The following is a 19,763-nucleotide window of genomic DNA, read 5'->3' as shown; positions in this document are numbered from 1 at the left end:
TGGCGGTGGAGATCACACTATGCTGTGAATGCGAGTTGAATTCTTTGGACAGGCCACGGGCGAATGATGGGTTGATGCTCTTGGTGGCGCAGCGCGACCCGCGTCATACCGGCGGTGGCAGTGTGGGAGAAATGCAGCTTTTTAGCCTTGTGGGAACTGAGAAGGTTTGCAAGGTATGCAGAATGATCTATATTTAGGATGGGCTTTATTTTCGCTTGTTTCGTGGTTTGTTCATTGCGGTGGTGGGGGGGACCGACTTTGATGGGTGCAAGGGTGTTGATTTAGTTTGCGCTACTGGACCGAACCGGGGCAGGGGTAGAGAGAAGGATGTGAGAGAGCCTGGGAGATGGTGGGGAGAGTATTTATTGGTTTGGGGAGGAGTATAGCCCAAGAGCCAGATTATTGCCTTGATCAGGCGAACGTGAGGTGAAGCCCTTCCAGAAGGGAGCTTGGCTCGTGCCCTGTAAGCAGGAACGTAGGACGAGGCTGACTGGGCGTCGTGTGCATCATGGGCAAGGAAAGGGCTCATCTGGCGTGTACGGAGTTATGGCTTCTGACGCCCTGATGGACTCTATTCGCGCGGATATGATTGTGCTTCCGTCTATTTGACTTTCTTCATGGCGCCTAACTAGTGTAGGTTCGCGGGTAGCATCGCAGGACAGTAGTAGGGCTGACCATGGCGTCTTCGTGGCATTGTACGGCGAGATTGCCGGAAGTACATCAAGGTGGTACAATGCAGGTTAGTTTTATTCAAGTCGTAAGCCGCATAGAACTCAGCATGTTGCTTCAAGGCCCATCTTTCACCACCAACGCTCGCAGCTGCTCAATGAGTAGGGTTGTTGAGTAGGTACAATACAAGGCGGTGGGTGCTAGTATCGGATAAAAATCGAGGGCATGCCATGTCATGTAAGCCTGTCTGTCGATCATCGAGCAGGATCATGGTTTATAGGCCTGCTGTATCTCTGTAGTGTCACAGGTAGAACACCTTCTGCATTATTGCAAGTTCAATAATCCTAAGCCGGGTTCTTCGGGTAAAGATGAGAGGAGGCTGTGTTGTGTAAGTGATCATAATCATAACCGGAGCTTCATGGAAAGGTCCAGTGGTCGATCGTCCGACAATAAACAAAGTGTCGTGTTTCTATCAAGGAAAATAATGAAGTCGGGGTAGTTACATACAATGAAGTTTGTCCTGTTTGCACCTGATCTTATGATCGACCGGAAGCAGGAAATAATCCAGGAATCTCGAACCTCGATTCCGACAACAAGCAATTCAATATGCGGCCAATCTCAACGTCAGCCCTTTGGCCGTACGTGTGCCTTTCATGCCGATCCACGCGTCCTTTCAATAAGCGGAGGTTTGGCTCCAAACCTGCACCCGTGACGGACATCTACGATGTAGTCTGTGTCGGAGGTGGTCCTGCTGGGTTGGCACTTTTAGCTGCCCTCCGTAAGCCATTGCCTTTTCCGCTTCTTTCGCCGGAGAGTAAATTGAATCCAGCATACTGACTGGCGAAAATAGGTGCATCACCCGCGACCTCGAAGCTAAAGGTCGCCCTCGTGGAATCGCAAGACCTCGAGAAATCCCGCGCCTGGAAGCTCGATCCGCACCAGTTCTCCAACCGAGTCAGCAGTCTTACACCGTCATCCGTATCCTTTTTACAGAAGATCGGGGCATGGAGTCACTTGGACATTTCGCGAACGCAGCCGTACCAGGCAATGGAGGTTTGGGATGGAGAAACAGGGTCAAAGATCTCATTCGACCGGTCTTCGGAAACCTCGCCGTTTGAGGACCTTCGCACCGTCGCAACCATGACAGAGAACGCCAACCTCGTGCAGGCCCTCTTATCGCGGATATCTGCGTCTGGCGACGAGAATCTGTCCGTATTTTCGAACTCGACTGTGTCCTCGATTGAGAACGGCGCTGCAGACGGACCAGATGGCGCGGATCTGTCGGCATGGCCACTACTCTCTATTGCCCAGGCCGGAAATCCAAGCCAGTTCACAACCCCTTCTCGAATCGCGGCAAGGCTTCTGGTTGGAGCGGATGGCATCAACAGCCCTGTCCGCCGTTATGCCGACATAAGCACCGAGGGCTGGGACTACGGTCGACATGGAGTTGTCGCAACTCTATCTCTCGCCGACCAATTCTCAGTCACATTCCCAATCGGCACGAGAACAGCGTATCAACGGTTCTTGCCGTCTCTTGGTGGCCCGATAGCCCTTCTTCCACTACCCAACAACAACGCCACACTCGTGTGGTCCACGACAGTCGAGAACGCAGCATACCTCAAGTCCCTTTCTCCAAAAGCATTCATCTCCATGGTGAACGCCGCCTTCCGCCTCTCCATGCCTGACCTGCAATACATGATGCGCATGGAGCGCCCTTCTACACCCGCCGCCCACCTAGACGAGAACCCTCACGAGGACGAACTGACCTGGCGCCTCCAAAATACCCCCTCCGTCCCTCATCTCCCACCAATGGTCACAGGCGTGCAAGAACACAGCGTCGCCTCGTTCCCTCTCCGCTTCCGCCACGCATCAACATATATCTCACCCCGTGTCGCGCTTGTGGGCGACGCTGCCCACGTCATCCACCCCTTGGCTGGTCAAGGTCTCAACCTCGGTCTTGGCGATGTTGCCTCTCTCGCTGGCACGATTGAGTATGCCGTGACGCATGGAATGGACGTTGGTGATATTCTGACTCTCGAACGTTATACCGCTGAACGGTGGGCTACTAATGCAAAGATTGGTGGGACGTGTGATGTCCTGCACAAGCTTTATAATGTTCCTGGTCAGGGGCCAGTGGCTTGGGGGCGAAGTCTGGGGTTCGAGATTATCGATCGGTTGCCATTCGTCAAGGGGTTCTTGATGCGCAATGCAGACTCTTGACAAGTTGGTCTTCAAGTCTCCGCTTGAGCAGTGTGCCTTCTTTCGTGTATTATATATAACTATATCAACATTACCCCTAAGTCGTTATCCTAGTCCATATTCGCCCAGCACAACAATCCTTGTAGGTTTCATCCATCCTTAGACATTGATCTTCGCAACGGCTAGCTTCTGCATGGAAGCTCCGCCAATGCATATACCATTTTCGTGAGGCTCGAAAGATTTGTGAGCCCCTCAACCCAGAATTCCTGGGTCACTATTTTATGAGTGGGCCGGTTTACTATCTACACGCGTTCTATGACTTGCTGACTGAAATTGTTGAGTTTATATGGCTACTACCAGGTCAAGATGAACAATATGCGACTGGGAACCATATTTGGCAGCCTCTACCAGCATCCATGGATCGATGATAACCCCCGAAACCTATGCTAGGTGGTGACTCCGTAGAAACTCAGCAGCGAGGACCGATTGCAGATGGCAGACGAACAGGTACGGAGGAAATAACCCCTGGACTGAGCTGAAACCAAGTTATAACTAAATTTTCATTTATGGTTTGAGGTCAAGTGAAGATGGTTCGCGATGGGACGAAGTTAATCCACCGAGCAACCTAATATCAATGCCTCGGCTGTTCACCAAGGTTGACTCGTCACTCAAGAGACTTCGTACGGTCAGGTCGGGACCATCGGACGAGGACACCATTGGTGTTGTAAACAAAGTGGACATACCCGATGGTGATCGTGCGTAGATACAGTACAAGGTTAGGTAGAGTTGGTTTGTGCCAGTCGATGCAATCCGGTTCGATTCTGACTTCTGGACGGTTGGATGAGCATAATTGGCGCAGTGGAGCGTTGAGTTTTCTCCATGTCTGTGCATGCAAGATGTTGAGATCCCCAGCCTATGAGGAGCTGTAGTTTAACTACCCCATACTATCACAGCCACGGACTCGGAGTGACGGAGGGAGTCTGAGACTCTGAGTCGGGCTCCATTATGGGCTCTTGCCTGTTCCGTTAGTGGAGTGATTTTGTGATGCTAATAATGCTCCGGAGTCCGCGCTCAACATCAAGAAGCTCGCAATCGCGGACTTTCGAAGTCCGCTATCGGCAGCGGAATTGTTACTGCAGCTGCCAGCCACTGCAAAAAATAGGCGAGAATGAGATAGCAGAAAAGGACGCTAGTGTATCTCCAGAGTTGGGGTCAAGTGGCTCTGGCTTGCCAGAAATTACACGATTGGCTACAGGCCCATTCATGTCATCTCTGGAATTCCACGTGGTTCGGTCGCCGGAAACTGTTCCTTTCTAGTGCGATACACGCCTGTCAGTTAGTAACCCGTACAGCCCGCACGATTATATGACGTTTTTTTTATCAGAAGATCCGGGGTATCTCGAAGGAGTGTCTTCCAATTCATACCGGAAGCTTATTGGAGATAAGATGAGAAAGCGCGTCGCTTTGATGGTGGTTTTGCCGGGTGCCCAGCAGAGCGTAAAGGCTGCTTTCATCGCTCCACAGAACAGGCGCCGCCAAGAACGCCGCCCAGTTGGAGACTGCAAAATCACGCACGGTCTCATCAGAGTGCTCTCTTCCACTGGAGATGTCCACAGGTTTTGTACTCGCTGACCGCGCCAGGAAGTTGTTAGTCCGAGGTGCCACCGGTTCGAACTGTGAGAATTGTCCTTCCCCTCGAACAACTCGAACCCTCGCTGTTTGTTGTACAGAATGACTCGTGGCGTACAGAGAAGCTAAGCCAAAGCCAACGGTCTGGCGACAAATCAGATACCCTGTCAGCGCGGTGGATGTAACCCTGCCCGTCAGGAGCATAACGTGTGCTGTTATTTATCCGGAGGATGTGCTCTTGGTGCTTCGAAATTGGTGGAATGATGGGACAACAACCCCAAAGATAATTTTGGCGACTGCGCTTCCTCTGATGACCACGAGGCCAAGGTGTCATGTAGGGAGAGGGCACATGTGCGACTAGGAAGTTGATTAGTAGTCCAACGGGGTGGCCTTGAACGATGTAAGCCTCTGGCAGGTCTCACTAACTATATACAGTGTCTCGCAACCCTTCCACAGCGCATCTGGAAGTTTAGTAGCTGCCCAGGCAGAGGTGACTCGGAAAAAGCAAGTTGTACAGGAAACTAAGTAGGAAAACCGCTCAAAACCTGTCTGGTGATTATTCTGATCTCAGTGATCTGAGGTGAGCATCATCATAGTACAGCAATGGCGGCCCCAATTGATCCTGATTCCTGGGGCAAAATCCGGGATCGTCTCCATCCACTCTTCCTGGAGGATTGATAAGAACTGGGAAGCTGACCCTGCAGAGATTCGCCTCCCTCCTATAAAACGACCACTGACATTAGCTGTTGAAAGTCGGGGTGAATAAATATTTGTGATGGCTCGAGATGGCTTAATATGGCATGGAGATGGGGACTCGGGCTGGGCTGTAAATTACATTACAGATAAGAGCTCGTATGGCGGAGGAATACGGTAACAACCAGCCATCCTCGATCTCTTCCAGAAGCGCCCATAGAAGTGAATTGGTAATGAGGGTGCAGTGGTGAAGCAGTAAGGAAGATAAATTGAAGGCCAATCTGCAGAGAGCAGTAATTGGCTCCTTCCCCTCGTTTCAGCGCTCTCGGACCCGTCAACGGTCGTCATTACAATACCACCAGTGACCACCCACCCGTCTTGGAGACTCGCCCGGAGATGCTGCGGCCTGGATCCAACCCACGACTGTACCTGCTCCTCGCCCCATCGTTCTCCTCGCCCTCTCCTCACTGAACTCACTCACTCACCACATCTCTCACTCTTCGCTCCTCTGGCTCATTTTTGACCATTCTGCTCCCCTCTTCCTCTGTATTCCTTAGTGTCCAGCCCGTCTTCTCTCTCGCCTGAAACCCTTGTCCACGCTCAATCTCGCTTCCTCCTTCTACTCTCCCCATCTTTCGGTTCCGCCGCCCTCACGTTTCCGCCCCATATTATAATTCCGTTCGCTCACTTCCCCAACCCTCCTCGCCACGTTCAAGTGAGATTCGTGAATTGCCCCGGACGTTTCTTCACGTGTCTCGGTGTCATTCGTTCCATTCTATACGCCGTATTTTCTGATCCGCCCGCCGTCTACTCCGCGTGCGACTGTCGCATACTCGAACCGTTCGCCGACTCTTCAGGCAACACTCGCTGTGTATAGCGGACTGGGCAGCGGCTTCTTTCCCCGCTTCGGTCGCCAGATGACGGCGGTCGCTACGGTTCAAGATAACTGGCGACAATCATGGGATCATTCCTAAAAAGTTTCCGGAAAGATGTGGTGAGTCTCTTGGTTATACCTTCTTTGGCTTTGGTCTATCTTTACGCCTGCGCCATCTGCTTGTTGTCGCCAAGCCTGTCATATTTTGTTCACTCGTAGACCACCGGAATGGCTCAGCTTTCCGTGACTTGATACTGAATTATTCATTGTTCCACCGTAATATGCTAACATCTTCCAGGCTGCTGCACCCGCAGTCGGGGTCCCTCCCCCAAAGAAGGAGCCCCAGCCGCTTCCGATGACCCCTTTAGAGAAGATGCTTATTGAGCTGGGTCCGATTCGTGAGGATGGAAGCGACAAGTTCTTTGGGATGGAAAATGTAAGTCTTGCTGGAATTGTTTAATTGAACATCGACTGATTGCCGCCTCATAGTTTGGAAATACATGGTAGGTGTCTGCTGGATAGCATACACATCGGGCTCAGTTCATTAACGAATTGCTCTAGTTATTGTAACTCGATTCTACAGTGCCTTTACTACTCCGTACCCTTTCGGGAAGCCGTTCTCAACTTTCCCAAGCGGACACCGGTCGAGAGTTTAGAAGCAGCCTTGGCTAAGTCACTCAAATACCAAGATCCAAATGCACGATTGGAAGCGGAGGCCTTAGAAAAGCAGAAAGCGGCCACCTCTCCCCGGCCTGGACAGCCTCCGAACCCTCAGCAGAAGCCCGAAGACAAGGACTCACCAGAATACAAGAAGAAGATTGCTCTGCAGACCCTCCCTCTTCTCGAAACCGCGAACAATTCCAACAGTTACGACATGCCTGAAACCCTGTTCTCTTCACTGAAGGACATCTTTGAATCGGTCGTTGGGAGTAAATCCCGAATAGGCATAATCCGGCCACAACATTTCTTAGAAGTGCTCCGCCGGGAGAATGAGATGTTTCGGACAGCTATGCACCAGGATGCACACGAGTTTCTTAATCTGCTGCTAAATGAGGTAGTTCTTAATGTCGAACAGGCCCCGGCACTGCCTGCACCGGATAGGCTTCTTCCCGCTGCCGAAAGCTCTGAGTCTCTGCAGCCGTCATCTAGTTCGGGCCTGAAAACGCCCAACACTACGCGCTGGGTCCACGAATTGTTCGAGGGTCTTCTGACGTCCGAAACCCAGTGCCTCACTTGCGAAAAGGCCTCCCAGCGTGATGAAGTTTTCCTAGACTTATCCGTCGATTTAGAACAGCATTCGTCAGTTACCTCGTGTCTGAGAAAATTCTCAGCAGAGGAGATGCTTTGTGAGAGAAACAAATTTCACTGTGATAATTGTGGTGGACTCCAGGAGGCAGAGAAGCGAATGAAAATCAAACGCCTTCCTCGGATCTTGGCTTTACATCTTAAGCGATTCAAGTACACCGAAGATCTACAACGTCTTCAGAAACTCTTCCATAGAGTCGTTTACCCTTACCACCTCCGTCTTTTCAACACGACCGACGATGCTGAAGATCCCGATCGTCTCTACGAGCTATATGCTGTGGTTGTACACATTGGTGGTGGGCCGTATCACGGACACTATGTTTCTATTATCAAGACCCAAGATAGGGGATGGTTGTTGTTCGATGACGAGATGGTGGAGCCTGTGGACAAGAGCTACGTGCGCAACTTCTTCGGTGACAAGCCGGGCTTAGCCTGCGCGTACGTACTGTTCTACCAGGAGACCACCATGGAAGCTGTGATGAAGGAACAGGAACAGGAGAATATGGAGCCTCCAGCGGAAGTGAACGCATCTACGCTCAAGCAGAACGGTTTTGCTACTTCGCCCTCGCTTGCTCACGTCCACAGCGCCTCTCAATTGCCAACTCACGAGGAGCATGACCGTTTTACAGGTCTAAAACGAGCCCCAACTGCCCCCCAGCTGTCGACACATCACGAACATACCGACACTGATAGCCTTCCCTCCGCCGCTCCGGTTCAGACTCCTGTCACTTCTCTACCTCCCGTCCCGCCAATTCCCGAGACACCCCCAAGCCCCCTCAAGTCGAAAAAGAGCGACGTACAATCTCGAAAAGACCGAGCGCGCGAAGAAAAGGAGCGAGAGAAAGAGCGGAAGGCTGCAGAGAAAGAGAAGGAAAAACAACGCAGGAAGGAAATTGAGACCAGATTCAAGGATAGACAACGGCGTGAAGAAGATGAGTTGAAGGCAGCCCTGGAAGCAAGTAAAGCGACCAAGGAAGACGAAGACCGACGCAATCATTCTGAGAACGGCTCATCGAAGAAGTCTGCCGGAGGGCTGGGTCGGTTCAGGAGTCTAAGCCATCGATTAAACAAGGACAAAGAGCATCGAAGCTCCCTACCTCCAATTCCAGCGTTGCCGAACGGAAACCACTCCGCGAACAAAATTTCAGAAGACCAAGAATACCCAGCATCACCATCCCAACCACCATCGCGCCCACAATCGCAACCTATGAATGAACATTTCCTACGCTCTGCCCGAACCGAAGGGCCACCAGCTCCACCTGATGAACATGCAACCATCAAAAATTCCAAGCACGATCGATCAAGTCATGGAAAGTGGCGAAGCTTCAGCCTCAAGAAAAAGTCGTTCAACATTCTCTCGTCATAATCTTTGTCTCTCGTTTCCTCAACCGCCTTGCACATACATGTTGCCGTACATATACTTCTCGATGTATCATCAGATTCCCATTCGCAGCTGGACTTGAATATCACAGCATTGTTACGCTATGGTATTCTTTTAGTTCATGTGTTACTTTGCACGCTTTTCTTGCATGCATCTTGTGATATTTGCATACCCATCTAGCAAATGCTAGGTATCCGTGTGGTGTTTTGCTTCTGTTTCTCACTTATTTGATCCATCTATTTGTGATATCCGTGTCTGGGTCACACAGTTCGGCGAATATGGCGTTCGGAACATATTTCCACCCTGTTTGAATAGTTCATTTCCAAGCCTCAGATCATCTTAGAGACAATCACCCTTCTTCGCAGTTCGAAGAGAAAGAATACACTTTTGTTGATACGAATACGAGAATAAGACTCACTGAGACTTTGTGTCTATACTTATTGCCTTGTTGTCATGCATTTCCGTTCTAGATACGAATGATATGATCATGCGCATGCCCTAAAATATTCCTAATTATCTCTTTCTTCTGTGCAATTTTCACTTCTCATACATGTGGGATAGATCATGCCGATACATAACTCAGAAGCATAAGAGTGAGCATTTATACATAACAGAACACGCACTTTCATAACCATAATACATTCATATAACGCTTAAGAACAGATATAACCCAACCGCGTCACGCCACCAACCATTTCTTGCCATTTATCGTGCTGTTAAAACGCTCCGGGTAGCGTAAGCATTCAGACTTACGTCCCGCAGCCACCTTACTCCTCAGAAATAGTATCTTCTCTCTGTGGCTAAGCGGTGGGCGGTCGCACACCAACGACGTGGGCGTCTGGTCAATGGGCGCATGGGTAGACAGAAAGGGCGATGCTACGGTTATTGTGATGCAGTCGCATGTCTAATATTTTTCTCCGAAGCCCGACAAAGTAGGACTGAACTTGAAAGCAGAAACGAAACAGGGGTATCCGCGCCACTCATCCAAGGATGAGCTCGTAAACGATGATTATTGTATTGATCACGATCAGGGGTACTGTTTCCCGTCAAGGAACATCGTTAGCTAAAGTTCGGAGTAGACCACGGCGCCAGACCCCTATGTTTATTCTCTGAGGCTGGCGAGGATCGCTCATATATGGAGGCCGGGGGCAAATACGTACTCCGCATCACAGTCCGCACACTAGCAATCAGGTTTATAGTCTTTGCTTTCACGCTCGTGCTGTCGTATGCGGCGCCGAAGGCAGGGTCTTGTTGAGTGCGGCCCCATCCGACTGTAATAAATGTTGATATTAGACACTGTATTGATATCTGCAAAGGCTATAACGAGGGAGGAGACGTACTCCGAGCGAGAAATCGGTCTTCGGAGAGAATTGCGATGGAGTTGGTTATGAGGATTATCACTGCGGAGAGTCAGCGGAGAGTCAGTCAGTTGAATTGCTTTGGCCTGAGTGTTGGAGAGAAAAGTAGGGATAGCGAACCGTAGACAAGTCGCCCGAGGCCGAAGAAGGACATTGTAGAGTTTAATGTGTGGTTTTTTGGTGGGTGTTGGGGTTTGCGGGGGAGGAGAGAAAGTGGTGAAGCTGCCAGATTGACTCGAAGGGGACTGACGGCATACATCCGAGACCGTCTCCGCTCCGACTCTTCGACGCGACATTAATATTTTGTTGTCTACAGCACGATGTTCAGAGATGTCGGTAGGGTCTCTATTAACTCTCCCTGAATTGTTCTATTTACTAAATGTTTCCCAGGTTACCTACTGCTGCTGGCTGCCATACCGGCACTGGTGCTCTTGCATCTATCCATAGCCCCATACACCAAGGTCGAGGAGTCGTTCCATATCCAGGCTATTCATGACATTGAGACCTATGGTATTCCATCACGGAATATCCCTTCTGTGCTTAAAGCAGCATATGACCACTTCGAATTCCCCGGGGCCGTTCCTAGAACATTTGCTGGAGCTGTTGCTCTCTCTGGCCTCTCTTCTCCAATTATCTCGTTCAAGCAAAATATTGATCGACAATTTCTCGGTACATAATCCCTATGGGCTTGCTGCACTTGATACGCTAATTATTCTCGTATAGCTCGAACTATATTGGGGCTGTTTAATGCTTCGTCTCTCCTATACTTTGCCAGCGCTTTGCGCCGCGCGGCTGGGGGGACAGCTGCTGCCTGGTTCCTTTTGTTCCAGGCGAGCCAGTTCCATATCATTTACTATGCTTCACGGACATTGTCCAATATGTTCGCCTTTGGCATGACGACCATTGCATTGGCGGCGCTCCTGCCCACCCCCGGAAGCTCGAGCACATACCGCAAGCGCAGCAGGCTGGCTCTTTACTTGATCACAATCGCAGGAATTGTCTTTCGCGCTGAGCTCGCTCTCTTCCTTGCAACACATACTATCTTCCTCTTCGCAACAGGACGCATTGGCATCCAGCGCGAGATCATCCCTGCCGGAATTCTAGGCCTCCTCCTTGGCCTGTTCATTACTATCCCTCTCGACTCATTTTTCTGGCAGCAGTTTCCCCTCTGGCCTGAGTTCGCCGCATTCAAATTCAACGTCCTTGCTGGCCAGTCCTCGGCCTGGGGCACCCACTCATGGCACTACTACTTCAGCAACGCTCTCCCACGCCTGCTCCTCAACCCCCTCACCTACATCATTGCTATCCCGCTTTCCCTCCTCCAACCGGCCACCCGCCGGATCTCAGCATCACTTCTCATCCCATCCCTCACCTACATTTTCATCTATTCCGCCCAACCACATAAGGAATGGCGATTCATCGTCTACGCAATCCCACCCCTGACTGCCTCTGCAGCCCTAGGCGCCGCCTACATTTGGACGCATAAATCCAAATCCATCATCTACCGCTTCCTCTCCTTATGCCTCATCGCCTCAACACTTGCATCCTTCTGGATCTCCTCGTTTCTTCTTCTCCCAGCCTCGGCCGCAAATTATCCCGGCGCTGCCGCCCTAAACACACTCCACAACCACGTCCTCTCAGTTGCACCACGAGACACACCCCTTTCAATATCCGTACATCTAGGCAATCTAGCATGCCAAACAGGCGTCACCCGCTTCCTGCAACTCCCGTCAAACATTGACCAGGACACTCTTCCCACTTCCCACAACAACGAACCTCAAATTACATGGACATATGACAAAACCCCCACAGACTCTGACTCCCAGTCCCAGTCCTTCCTAACCCGCTTCGACTATCTCCTCCTCGAGCCCAGCGAAGCAGAACTCCTCCTCACCTTATCCGGTAAAACTACAGAGTTTGCCCAATTCCACACATATGCGTGGGAAACTGTTGATTCAATATCGGGGTTTGCGGGTATAAAGCTTGTGGAGCCGGAGAAGGAGGCTAGTGGGGAATTTGAGGAGGGTGTTTTGAGGAGTTTCTTAGGAAGTAAAGCGGATGGTGTTGTTGGACTTTGGAGGAAAAGGAGGGATTTTGCGAGGGGTTTGCTTGGGGGGTGGTGGGTTGAGGGAAGGATGGAGGAGAGGATTAGGGTTCTGAGAAGGGTAGGATGAGTTGTAGCTGATTCCTTGATAACCTTTATTTCAGGAGGATATAACCAGCATGGGAAGATATGGATCAAAGCAAATATTGTGGTTGTACTGTTGATTGTATGGATGTACGTAAACGGGTGTATGTACCAAGATACACATGGCGTATCCTGCATTTCCCACCACACACAATCTAAATCTATCACGGGTATGGGTATTGGTCTCACCTGCAAACTGCTTCTCATTATTTGTACTGCTTGACTTCAGTATTTCACTCCTTCTCGCCTTCCAACTTCTCCAACCTCCTTTCGAGATCCCTCACCCATGGCTCCACAAGCTCAATGTTGCTCTTCAGCGCCGCCTCTCCCTGTTCCATCTTTTCTTCCACAATCTTAAGCCCCTCCCGCCATTGCTCGATCTCCCCACTCATCTCCGCCTGGCGCTTCTCTAGCTCGTCCAGCGAGTCAGCAGCCTGCGCGGCCCCAGCATGGATAGCACGGAGTGAGCGCAGACGCTCTAAAACACTAGGAAGAATGGGATGGAGAGATTGAATAGTGGGAAGGGTTGCGTAGAGGGCTTGGATTTTAGTTGCTTGTTCGTCGCGCTGCGCGGCGGATTGCTCGGGCTCAATTGGCGACGCGGCGAAGGAGAGGTCTGAGGCGGTACGAGGAAATCGGGAGGATTGGGCGTGCTTAGCGGCATCAACGGCGCGTTTACGAGAGAGGGTAAGGGCGTCAGCGTCGGCAGTTAGTTTCCTGACACGGGTGGAGAGGGCTTCGAGGTGGGGGGTTGTGGTGGTTGTTGAGGATGCGACTTGAGGGGTTGTCGGTGCCGCGGGAAGGGGGTTCGGGCCGACAAGGAGGGTGGTTAGGGTTGCGAGGCGGGATGTGAGGTGATCGAGGGCTGGAAGAACGGGCTGCAAAGGGTGATCTGAGGGGCCTTCTGAGACGAATGGGTTTGAGGACGTGGAGATACCCATGGCGGACTCAATAAGAACAAGGCGGGCGTCGAAAGATGCGGCATGGGAAAGGATGCCCGCGGCGGATGGGGTGGTGTCGGCTTCAGCTCCTACTGCAGCTTTGGTTTGGGCGCCGCTGACTCCAGACACCTGGGTTGGGCGGTTTGACGCGAGCTTCTGAGATACCAACGCGGCCGCGGAATTTGGCTGGGCTGCACCCCGTGAAGAGGCGTAGAGGTCATCCAATGCCTCGCTTAACTTTTCGACGCCATCATCTAGCTCGCCTTTTGTCCCATCTAGCGCATTACCAGATTCTGTATCCGGTTTCTGAGCGGCCATCTCGTCTTTCAGTTCCTCGACCTCCCGCTGCAGACGCGCAAGCTTCCTTGCTAAGCTCTCATTCTCGCTGTCACTGCCTTCATCATCCGTGTATCCAGGCTTTTGCTTCCGCCGGGCCTTGGTCTTGTATGACTTTCGCTTGCTAGCAATGCTGTCGGAGAAATTCACATTGCGGCCGTCAACGGCGGCTCCAAGGAAATGAGCGCGCGCTTCGTCCGCATTGACCGGGTCTCGATCGATATCCGGGTCTGAGCCCACATCGTCTGCGTTGGAGGCTGTGCGGATTGTAGCTGTCTAAACATGCATTAGAACGATTCTCGATTTGGAGCTTTTGGTCGTACCGGGAGTGTGGAGGCTTCATCAGTCAGGTCGGGTGTCTCGTAGATATCAGGTGCCGCGTCCTTATAAGTTAGCAAGAAAGGATTACAGATTTGGATTAGAGTATTTCATACTAGGTCTGGAAGACCGGCGTATTTCTTATTGAAAGCCATGGCTGGAGCAATGGAAATTTGTTGATTGTATGGAAGCTTAAGTTGTTTGGCCAGACCACGTGAAAGGGGAAGTGCGTGCCTTACCGCCTGAGGCTAAGGCGGATCCCCACAGCAGCTCCGGATAACTAGCATGAGTAGCATCATCCTCGATGAGGGGTAGCACTACGCAGTACTCTGTAGCCTCCAGTATGCTGTGTACTCCGACTGTCGGCATACTGTGATGGCGGTCTGCTGCCTTGTCCTGTTACACCAGCTATATCGTTGTAAATAGAGCATCGTCACATGCGGAGGGCAAAAAAGTAACGTTATCGCGGTCCTACACTCTCTCTGTAGGTAATCAAGCAGAAGACCATAAAAATGCCGCTTTCAATTGATATATCGGTTTTAAGAAAGTCTTGATTTCAACATCGAGCCCCGTAAAAGCCTCAAAATTCTAGAGTACTCAAAAATCAAGCAAGACCCGATGGACTGGAGCATCCACATGCATGATGATCCAACAGCCTCGGCCGAGGGAGCGGATCCTCTTCTCGCTGCCTTCACTGCGGAGCAAACCAAGTCCCATTGCTGCGGAGGTGCAAGCAATCACGCTCAACTCGCACACAGGAGCCCCTGCGCAACGTGAACCTGCAAGACCGATCTAACTTCAGGGACCGGGTACATAAGCTTGTCTGTCTCCGCTTGTTTGAGAGTTCTCAATTCAGAACTGCTCGTCACCCCACCTCCTAGCTATCCTTCCTTTTTACATACATACATACATTCTTTCTTTTAGCTCCCGACTCTTGACCCTGCTCATTTGAGATATATCGATACTTGTCAACATGGCCACTCCCTCCGATATCACGTTCGTCAACTACAATGGCAGCTGGACGATGGTGTGTTAGCTGTTTCGTCATACCTCTATGCTGACGAAGCTACCCCTGTCAAGGCGCCCAGATAGCTAATAAGTAAATAACAGGACCGCACCATCTCCGATCCAACGGACCCTGTCCTTGCCATGGTACGCCTCTCCTAACCCACCACTTTCGAGCCCTCGCTCACAAGCCCCAAGCAAGGCCTCTCCTGGTTCATGCGCACAACCCTAGCCTGGGTCTCCGTAACCCTCAACACAAAGCAATACCAGTCCCCCGAGCACCCAGACGACAAATCGATCCAACACATTGACGTCGACAACGTCGTTACCGGCGGCGTGCAAGGAACGTCCGAGCTCCGCGTCACAGACTGGAAGAAGCGCGAGCACACTGACACCATCTTCGGCCGTGTCGAGGGCCAGTCGCGACTTATCCGCGGAACTACTCTGAATGGCAAGGTCTGTCCGGATGTAGAAATCAGCACGAATCTCGAGGATGAGAAGATCGGGAGGTTCCTGAGGGGGGAAATTAATGCGGATGGGAGCGAGGCGGAAGGGTTCCTTGTTGACCCGGCGGGTGATGGATATGCGCAGGGTGGTGCGAAGGGGGAGGGTCTGTGGTTGCAGAGTTACGTGGAGAGTTTGGACTCGAGTTGGACTGCCGAGCAGATTTGGGGCTTTGAGATTGTGAATGGGGAGAGGTACCATACTAGGCGGGTGGCTGTTGCGAATAACGGTGAGTATGTGCTTGCGAGGCTCATCTATGCCTTTGTTCCGCCTCAGCCGGAGCAGAATGACGACGATGATATTGCCTACTAGGGTTCTGTTGGTCACTGATTGGGGCTGTAAATCCGAGTGCGGTAGTTCCGGCAGGTCTGTGGCGACACTACCTTCATATCTGCTATTGATAGTTATTATTACCTTTTGAATAAGACATAATTACTTACGTCGCTAGCTGAGGGCGCATACTTTGGTAAGCATGCATCAAACAAATAGGATGCCTCTATTACAGTGTAATTATGTCAAACATCCGGGCACAGTCATGTGCTGAGGGTGTCCACCTTTACTGTTGCTGGCATTAGGCCACTAGAACACTAGCTGCCGTAGTCGAATTTTTTTCGTGATTAGCAGACCAAGTATCCAGAAGATATCATGTTTCGTAAAGGAGGTTGGCACGCCGACCATTGGGGCCTTCTCCTACCAGCGACACCACTATACAAAAGATACTCCGGCCGTAGAAGACACAATGCGACAGTGGCAATATAACTTTTATTCCATTCAAACACTCTCTTCTACATGATATAACAGAGAAGGAAAAGAAGAGAGGTCGTTGGGCTTGAACCAACTTACTCAGGGCCCTTCACGACACCACCATCAACAATCATCTGCTCATCGATCCTCACGTCAGTTTTGCCGTACTCCAACCGTTTATACGTGACAACACGGCCCGGGTTCATATCAAAATCGAAAAACCGGACTCGACGGATGAAGCCGCCGTAGCCTCCGTATCCGCCAAAGCCGGCCCCGCCGCCGTAGCACATCCATAGGGAAGGTTTCTTGGATTGGTCTTCGCTGAGAGCGCAGTAGTCGTTTGCGTGGTCACTGTACGGTTCGTTAATATATTATTCAAAGCCCGCTGCTATTCTGTGTGAAGAACTTACTGCCCGCAGCCGACGAAGAGGATGCCTTCTTCTTCGAGGGCCTCTTTGAAGCCGGAGTTGAAAGCTGGAGCCGTCGAAGGTTCAGACCAGTTTCCTCGGAAGTAGTTGCCTCTCTGGGCAAACTCGGGAAGGGGGATGTGGATGAAGGCCATGTTCATATGCATGTAAGAGTACTCGTGATGTTTAGCTTTAAGGCTTTGAGCGGTGGTCTTAAACCAGCGGATTTGGTTAGGTTTGATCCAATCATATCCACGAAACTGTCGCTCATCGGGAGAGTATGAGTGTGAGTCGAGGAGGTAGAGAGTTAGAGCAGAATGGTCGGTAGTCCCACGGCCGAGCACTTCCACGATATAGTTTCCGACACCATCTACGTCTTCGGGGCCAGCCGATGAGAGCGAGTATGGTAGGTCTTCTAGTAGGGCCATAGATTGATGACGGTCAAGATTGCCTTCGTCGTCATGGTTCCCAAATATAGCAGCGTAGGGAATTTTGCGATCAACCAGGAGCTGTACGGACTTGAAAAGCGGACTCTGTGCATCTTTGGACGTTTCACCATTAACCTGATCTCCGCTCAGAATGACCAAGTCTGGCTGTTCCTCCTCCAAAAGCCGCTCCACAAACTCTAGCGTTCGCGGATCCGCTTCGCATCCCTGTCCAGGAACAAGCTCAGCAGGGACAGGGTCACGGCACTTTCCAAGACCAGTACTTAGATGTAGGTCTGCTAATTGCATGATCTTGAATCGACCGTTTTCGTTGATCCTCGGCACTGGTTTCTTCATCTTCACAGGATCTCCCCTCCGGACTGAGATTCGCGCTTCCAGCTCCTCTGTCCGACTGTCCAGCAACACCGGGGTATCTCTAACCTCCCAACCAACTCGGGGGTCCACGGCGTCCGCACCGAAAAGAACATCGATAGAGGTGATCGCGCTGTGTGAATCGCTCGCGTGTCGCTTGGCTGTCCTTTTCAGCCATATCCCTCCCGGACGCTGTTCCCACTCCTCTTTATCTTCCTTAGGATCCTCTTTATACTCGGGTACAAGTCGGCTGATTTTCAAATCGAGGACGACCTTGTCCGAGGGTAGGAGCTCCTCCTCCTTCTTCCGCTGGAATTGAACATACGCAGCAGAAGTCCACCCGGATCGCAAATACAGGTCCTTTTCCACCTGTGTCCATCCCGGCGACGATGGTTTGCAACCCGTCAAAACGCTGAGGACGGAGCAGCTCACGACGGTGACATCTGTAATAACGAAGCCCGGATAGTGAGAGGGAAGATGGCCGTGGATCGATGCAGGGAGAACACGAAATCTGTTATCTAAAGTAACAATAAGAAGTAATACAAATGCAGCAAATATTGCGAGCTGTACGCCCGCTCGAACCTGTAGAGAAAACATTTGGGTCAGCCTGTTTCGCATTCTGGGATCTCCGCTCCACAGCTTGGGGAAAGCGGCTCAAGCGCTGGATTTCGTACAAATCGGCGTGTCATGATCGTCGTCGAAGGCACGCCTGGCGGGTTCTAAGCATATGTAGAACAGCCGGGCGCTGAAGCATGATGGGACTCCAGGACACACGGCACATTCAGGGGCTTGCGCGAGAAGTGCAGTAGCAGAGCCGGAGTGAAGGACATCTCAAGGGGTTCGTTCGATTCTCTGGGGAGAGAGGAGCTTGGCCTCAAGGCGGAAGGCGGTCACATGCGTGGCAACATTGCCGAGATTAACAAACAGATACGAATACGACCAGTATGTGTCTAGGTATATCATATATCACCCGTCTAGATCTATGTGTATCTTATATACCGTCATCAAGCATTACCTTCTCCAGGCTGGCACAAGCCCTCTATTATTACTCCTTCTGCTCCTTCTTCGCAATGATCTTGCCACTGAGGATGTCCTTTGTCGTAGCAAGAATTGTCGACCAATCCTCAAAAACGGTGTACGGCATGCCTCCACGCTCGCACCAAGTGATCAAGTCTAAAAAGAGTCAGCACTGCAGACGACAAAGCCTGACGGGAACTTACCCCTTCCAGCCTTCGCAAACAGGAGATCTGTCTCCGTAGCGGCAGAGAAGTCCGAGACACCATCGCCGGCATAGAGCAGAGTGGGACGCTCATGGAAGGGAACCGCAGCATACGGTTTGATCTCCAGGGACTTGTCATGGCCGAAATGGCTAAGTCCATGGTCAGTATTTATCCAAGGCTCTAGGAAAGCCAACCATACGTATCATCGTGGTACTTGATCTGCCATCCCCCGGGTGTATTGATGTCTTTCCCATCGCGGCTTTCAACTTGATTAGCGACAATCGTAAGATGGTCGTCTATCGGGTGGCCGAGCAACGTCTCTAAAAGGGTTTGGATGACAGGTACCATGCCAGAGGACAAGACCACGATTGGCACGTTGTTTTCCTTAGCCCAGTAGTAGAACTCGACGAAGTGCGGGTCTAGACGCATCTTCTCTCGGAGGATGTCGAGGCATTCATTGAAAGGAATCTTGACGCTATCGAGCATTTCTCGGAAGGAGTCACTAAGGGAAGAGCATGAGGATTCAGTCTCAGCTTGGGGCGATTGCGCTACTCACCGAAAGGTGGCCTTGTTTTCGAGGACGTCGCGATTTCCCTGCTTGCGCTTTTCTTGTCCATAGCCGAGGTTGTCGGTCTTGAAGAGGGCGGAGAATTAGTATAACGAGTCTGTGATGAGAGCTTGGGATCTATACCATATAGTCGTTGCCTGAATTCGTGTCGTTTAGCGAGGTTACACAATCTCTGGAGTGAATATGGACCTACTGTCCTCAAGAGTGATGGTGCCATCGAAATCTGTAAAGAATATGATCTTTGGGTTCTTCTTCAGGTAAGGAAGATTGTTAGAGCCCATGGTGGAGGAGGTATGGCGGGGTAGATGCCGTGGAGGATGAGGTGCTGGTGAACGGAGTCAGCCATTTCGGATAGTATGTAGACGATTTTCAAATCCCTTCAACGTTCGCCGGTAAATAAAAAGAAGGTGTTAGTAAACATACTTGACGTGAATAGGTTGGGATTGTTGCGGTACGAGAAGAAAGAGAAGTGTGTATGGTACCTGGCTCGCAGGTCAACGAGGGACAAGGAGGGCCTAAATAGACGGCCACGACAGGGCAGAGACTAGACCTGAAGGGCTACGTCAATTAACTTCAAAAGGCCAATAAATCGCAGCGGTTTAAGCCTGGACTTCGGGTCGCTGGACC

At 51.2% G+C, this 19,763-nt stretch overlaps 10 protein-coding genes across 10 annotated transcripts; 4 read left to right on the top strand and 6 right to left on the bottom strand.

Annotated features, from left to right (window-relative positions):
• Positions 1-1,136: 1,136 nt before the first annotated feature.
• BJY04DRAFT_188449 (putative ubiquinone biosynthesis monooxgenase (Coq6)) lies at positions 1,137-2,993 on the top strand. Its single transcript, XM_073711227.1, has 2 exons — positions 1,137-1,447; positions 1,520-2,993. Exons 1-2 carry the CDS (start codon positions 1,276-1,278, stop codon positions 2,887-2,889), a joined length of 1,542 nt encoding a protein of 513 aa, XP_073571427.1. The 5' UTR covers positions 1,137-1,275; the 3' UTR covers positions 2,890-2,993.
• Positions 2,994-4,150: 1,157 nt separating this feature from the next.
• BJY04DRAFT_188446 (uncharacterized protein) lies at positions 4,151-5,415 on the bottom strand. The gene has a single exon (XM_073711226.1). The coding sequence runs from the start codon at positions 4,699-4,701 to the stop codon at positions 4,288-4,290; it is 414 nt and encodes a 137-aa protein (XP_073571426.1). The 5' UTR covers positions 4,702-5,415; the 3' UTR covers positions 4,151-4,287.
• On the bottom strand, positions 4,878-5,673 carry BJY04DRAFT_55805 (uncharacterized protein). The gene is made up of 2 exons (XM_073720638.1): positions 5,333-5,673; positions 4,878-5,216 (listed from the first exon to the last, which is right to left on the bottom strand). The coding sequence occupies exons 1-2, from the start codon at positions 5,536-5,538 to the stop codon at positions 5,054-5,056; spliced, it is 369 nt and encodes a 122-aa protein (XP_073571425.1). The 5' UTR covers positions 5,539-5,673; the 3' UTR covers positions 4,878-5,053.
• A 495-nt stretch (positions 5,674-6,168) lies between these two features.
• Positions 6,169-9,224, top strand: creB (ubiquitin C-terminal hydrolase CreB). Its single transcript, XM_073720637.1, has 3 exons — positions 6,169-6,500; positions 6,554-6,567; positions 6,626-9,224. The coding sequence occupies exons 1-3, from the start codon at positions 6,420-6,422 to the stop codon at positions 8,733-8,735; spliced, it is 2,205 nt and encodes a 734-aa protein (XP_073571424.1). The 5' UTR covers positions 6,169-6,419; the 3' UTR covers positions 8,736-9,224.
• Positions 9,225-9,809: 585 nt separating this feature from the next.
• BJY04DRAFT_218056 (YOS1 family protein) lies at positions 9,810-10,262 on the bottom strand (the record flags this gene model as incomplete). The annotated part of the gene is made up of 3 exons (XM_073716221.1): positions 9,810-10,021; positions 10,091-10,150; positions 10,229-10,262. The coding sequence occupies 3 exons, from the start codon at positions 10,260-10,262 to the stop codon at positions 9,810-9,812; spliced, it is 306 nt and encodes a 101-aa protein (XP_073571423.1).
• A 161-nt stretch (positions 10,263-10,423) lies between these two features.
• Positions 10,424-12,364, top strand: BJY04DRAFT_55767 (dolichyl-P-Man:Man(7)GlcNAc(2)-PP-dolichol alpha-1,6-mannosyltransferase). Its single transcript, XM_073720636.1, has 3 exons — positions 10,424-10,444; positions 10,499-10,777; positions 10,832-12,364. The coding sequence occupies exons 1-3, from the start codon at positions 10,429-10,431 to the stop codon at positions 12,280-12,282; spliced, it is 1,746 nt and encodes a 581-aa protein (XP_073571422.1). The 5' UTR covers positions 10,424-10,428; the 3' UTR covers positions 12,283-12,364.
• Positions 12,365-12,366: 2 nt separating this feature from the next.
• On the bottom strand, positions 12,367-14,131 carry BJY04DRAFT_188435 (dynactin subunit 2). The gene is made up of 3 exons (XM_073711225.1): positions 14,008-14,131; positions 13,897-13,956; positions 12,367-13,849 (listed from the first exon to the last, which is right to left on the bottom strand). The coding sequence occupies exons 1-3, from the start codon at positions 14,044-14,046 to the stop codon at positions 12,530-12,532; spliced, it is 1,419 nt and encodes a 472-aa protein (XP_073571421.1). The 5' UTR covers positions 14,047-14,131; the 3' UTR covers positions 12,367-12,529.
• Positions 14,132-14,550: 419 nt separating this feature from the next.
• On the top strand, positions 14,551-15,854 carry BJY04DRAFT_188434 (uncharacterized protein). Its single transcript, XM_073711224.1, has 3 exons — positions 14,551-14,918; positions 15,002-15,043; positions 15,095-15,854. Exons 1-3 carry the CDS (start codon positions 14,865-14,867, stop codon positions 15,710-15,712), a joined length of 714 nt encoding a protein of 237 aa, XP_073571420.1. The 5' UTR covers positions 14,551-14,864; the 3' UTR covers positions 15,713-15,854.
• A 248-nt stretch (positions 15,855-16,102) lies between these two features.
• BJY04DRAFT_188431 (metallophosphoesterase family protein) lies at positions 16,103-18,216 on the bottom strand. Its single transcript, XM_073711223.1, has 3 exons — positions 18,023-18,216; positions 16,555-17,930; positions 16,103-16,495 (listed from the first exon to the last, which is right to left on the bottom strand). Exons 1-3 carry the CDS (start codon positions 18,035-18,037, stop codon positions 16,240-16,242), a joined length of 1,647 nt encoding a protein of 548 aa, XP_073571419.1. The 5' UTR covers positions 18,038-18,216; the 3' UTR covers positions 16,103-16,239.
• Positions 18,212-19,624, bottom strand: BJY04DRAFT_188426 (putative Phosphoserine phosphatase). Its single transcript, XM_073711222.1, has 6 exons — positions 19,330-19,624; positions 19,260-19,273; positions 19,125-19,201; positions 18,768-19,070; positions 18,569-18,717; positions 18,212-18,521 (listed from the first exon to the last, which is right to left on the bottom strand). Exons 1-6 carry the CDS (start codon positions 19,415-19,417, stop codon positions 18,394-18,396), a joined length of 759 nt encoding a protein of 252 aa, XP_073571418.1. The 5' UTR covers positions 19,418-19,624; the 3' UTR covers positions 18,212-18,393.
• Between the last annotated feature and the right edge of the window lie 139 nt (positions 19,625-19,763).

Source organism: Aspergillus karnatakaensis (genome assembly GCF_047715665.1).
Source record: "Aspergillus karnatakaensis strain CBS 102800 unplaced genomic scaffold BJY04scaffold_23, whole genome shotgun sequence".
Classification (NCBI taxonomy): Eukaryota; Fungi; Ascomycota; class Eurotiomycetes; order Eurotiales; family Aspergillaceae; genus Aspergillus; species Aspergillus karnatakaensis.
This window is presented reverse-complemented; position numbering and strand designations above follow the sequence as displayed.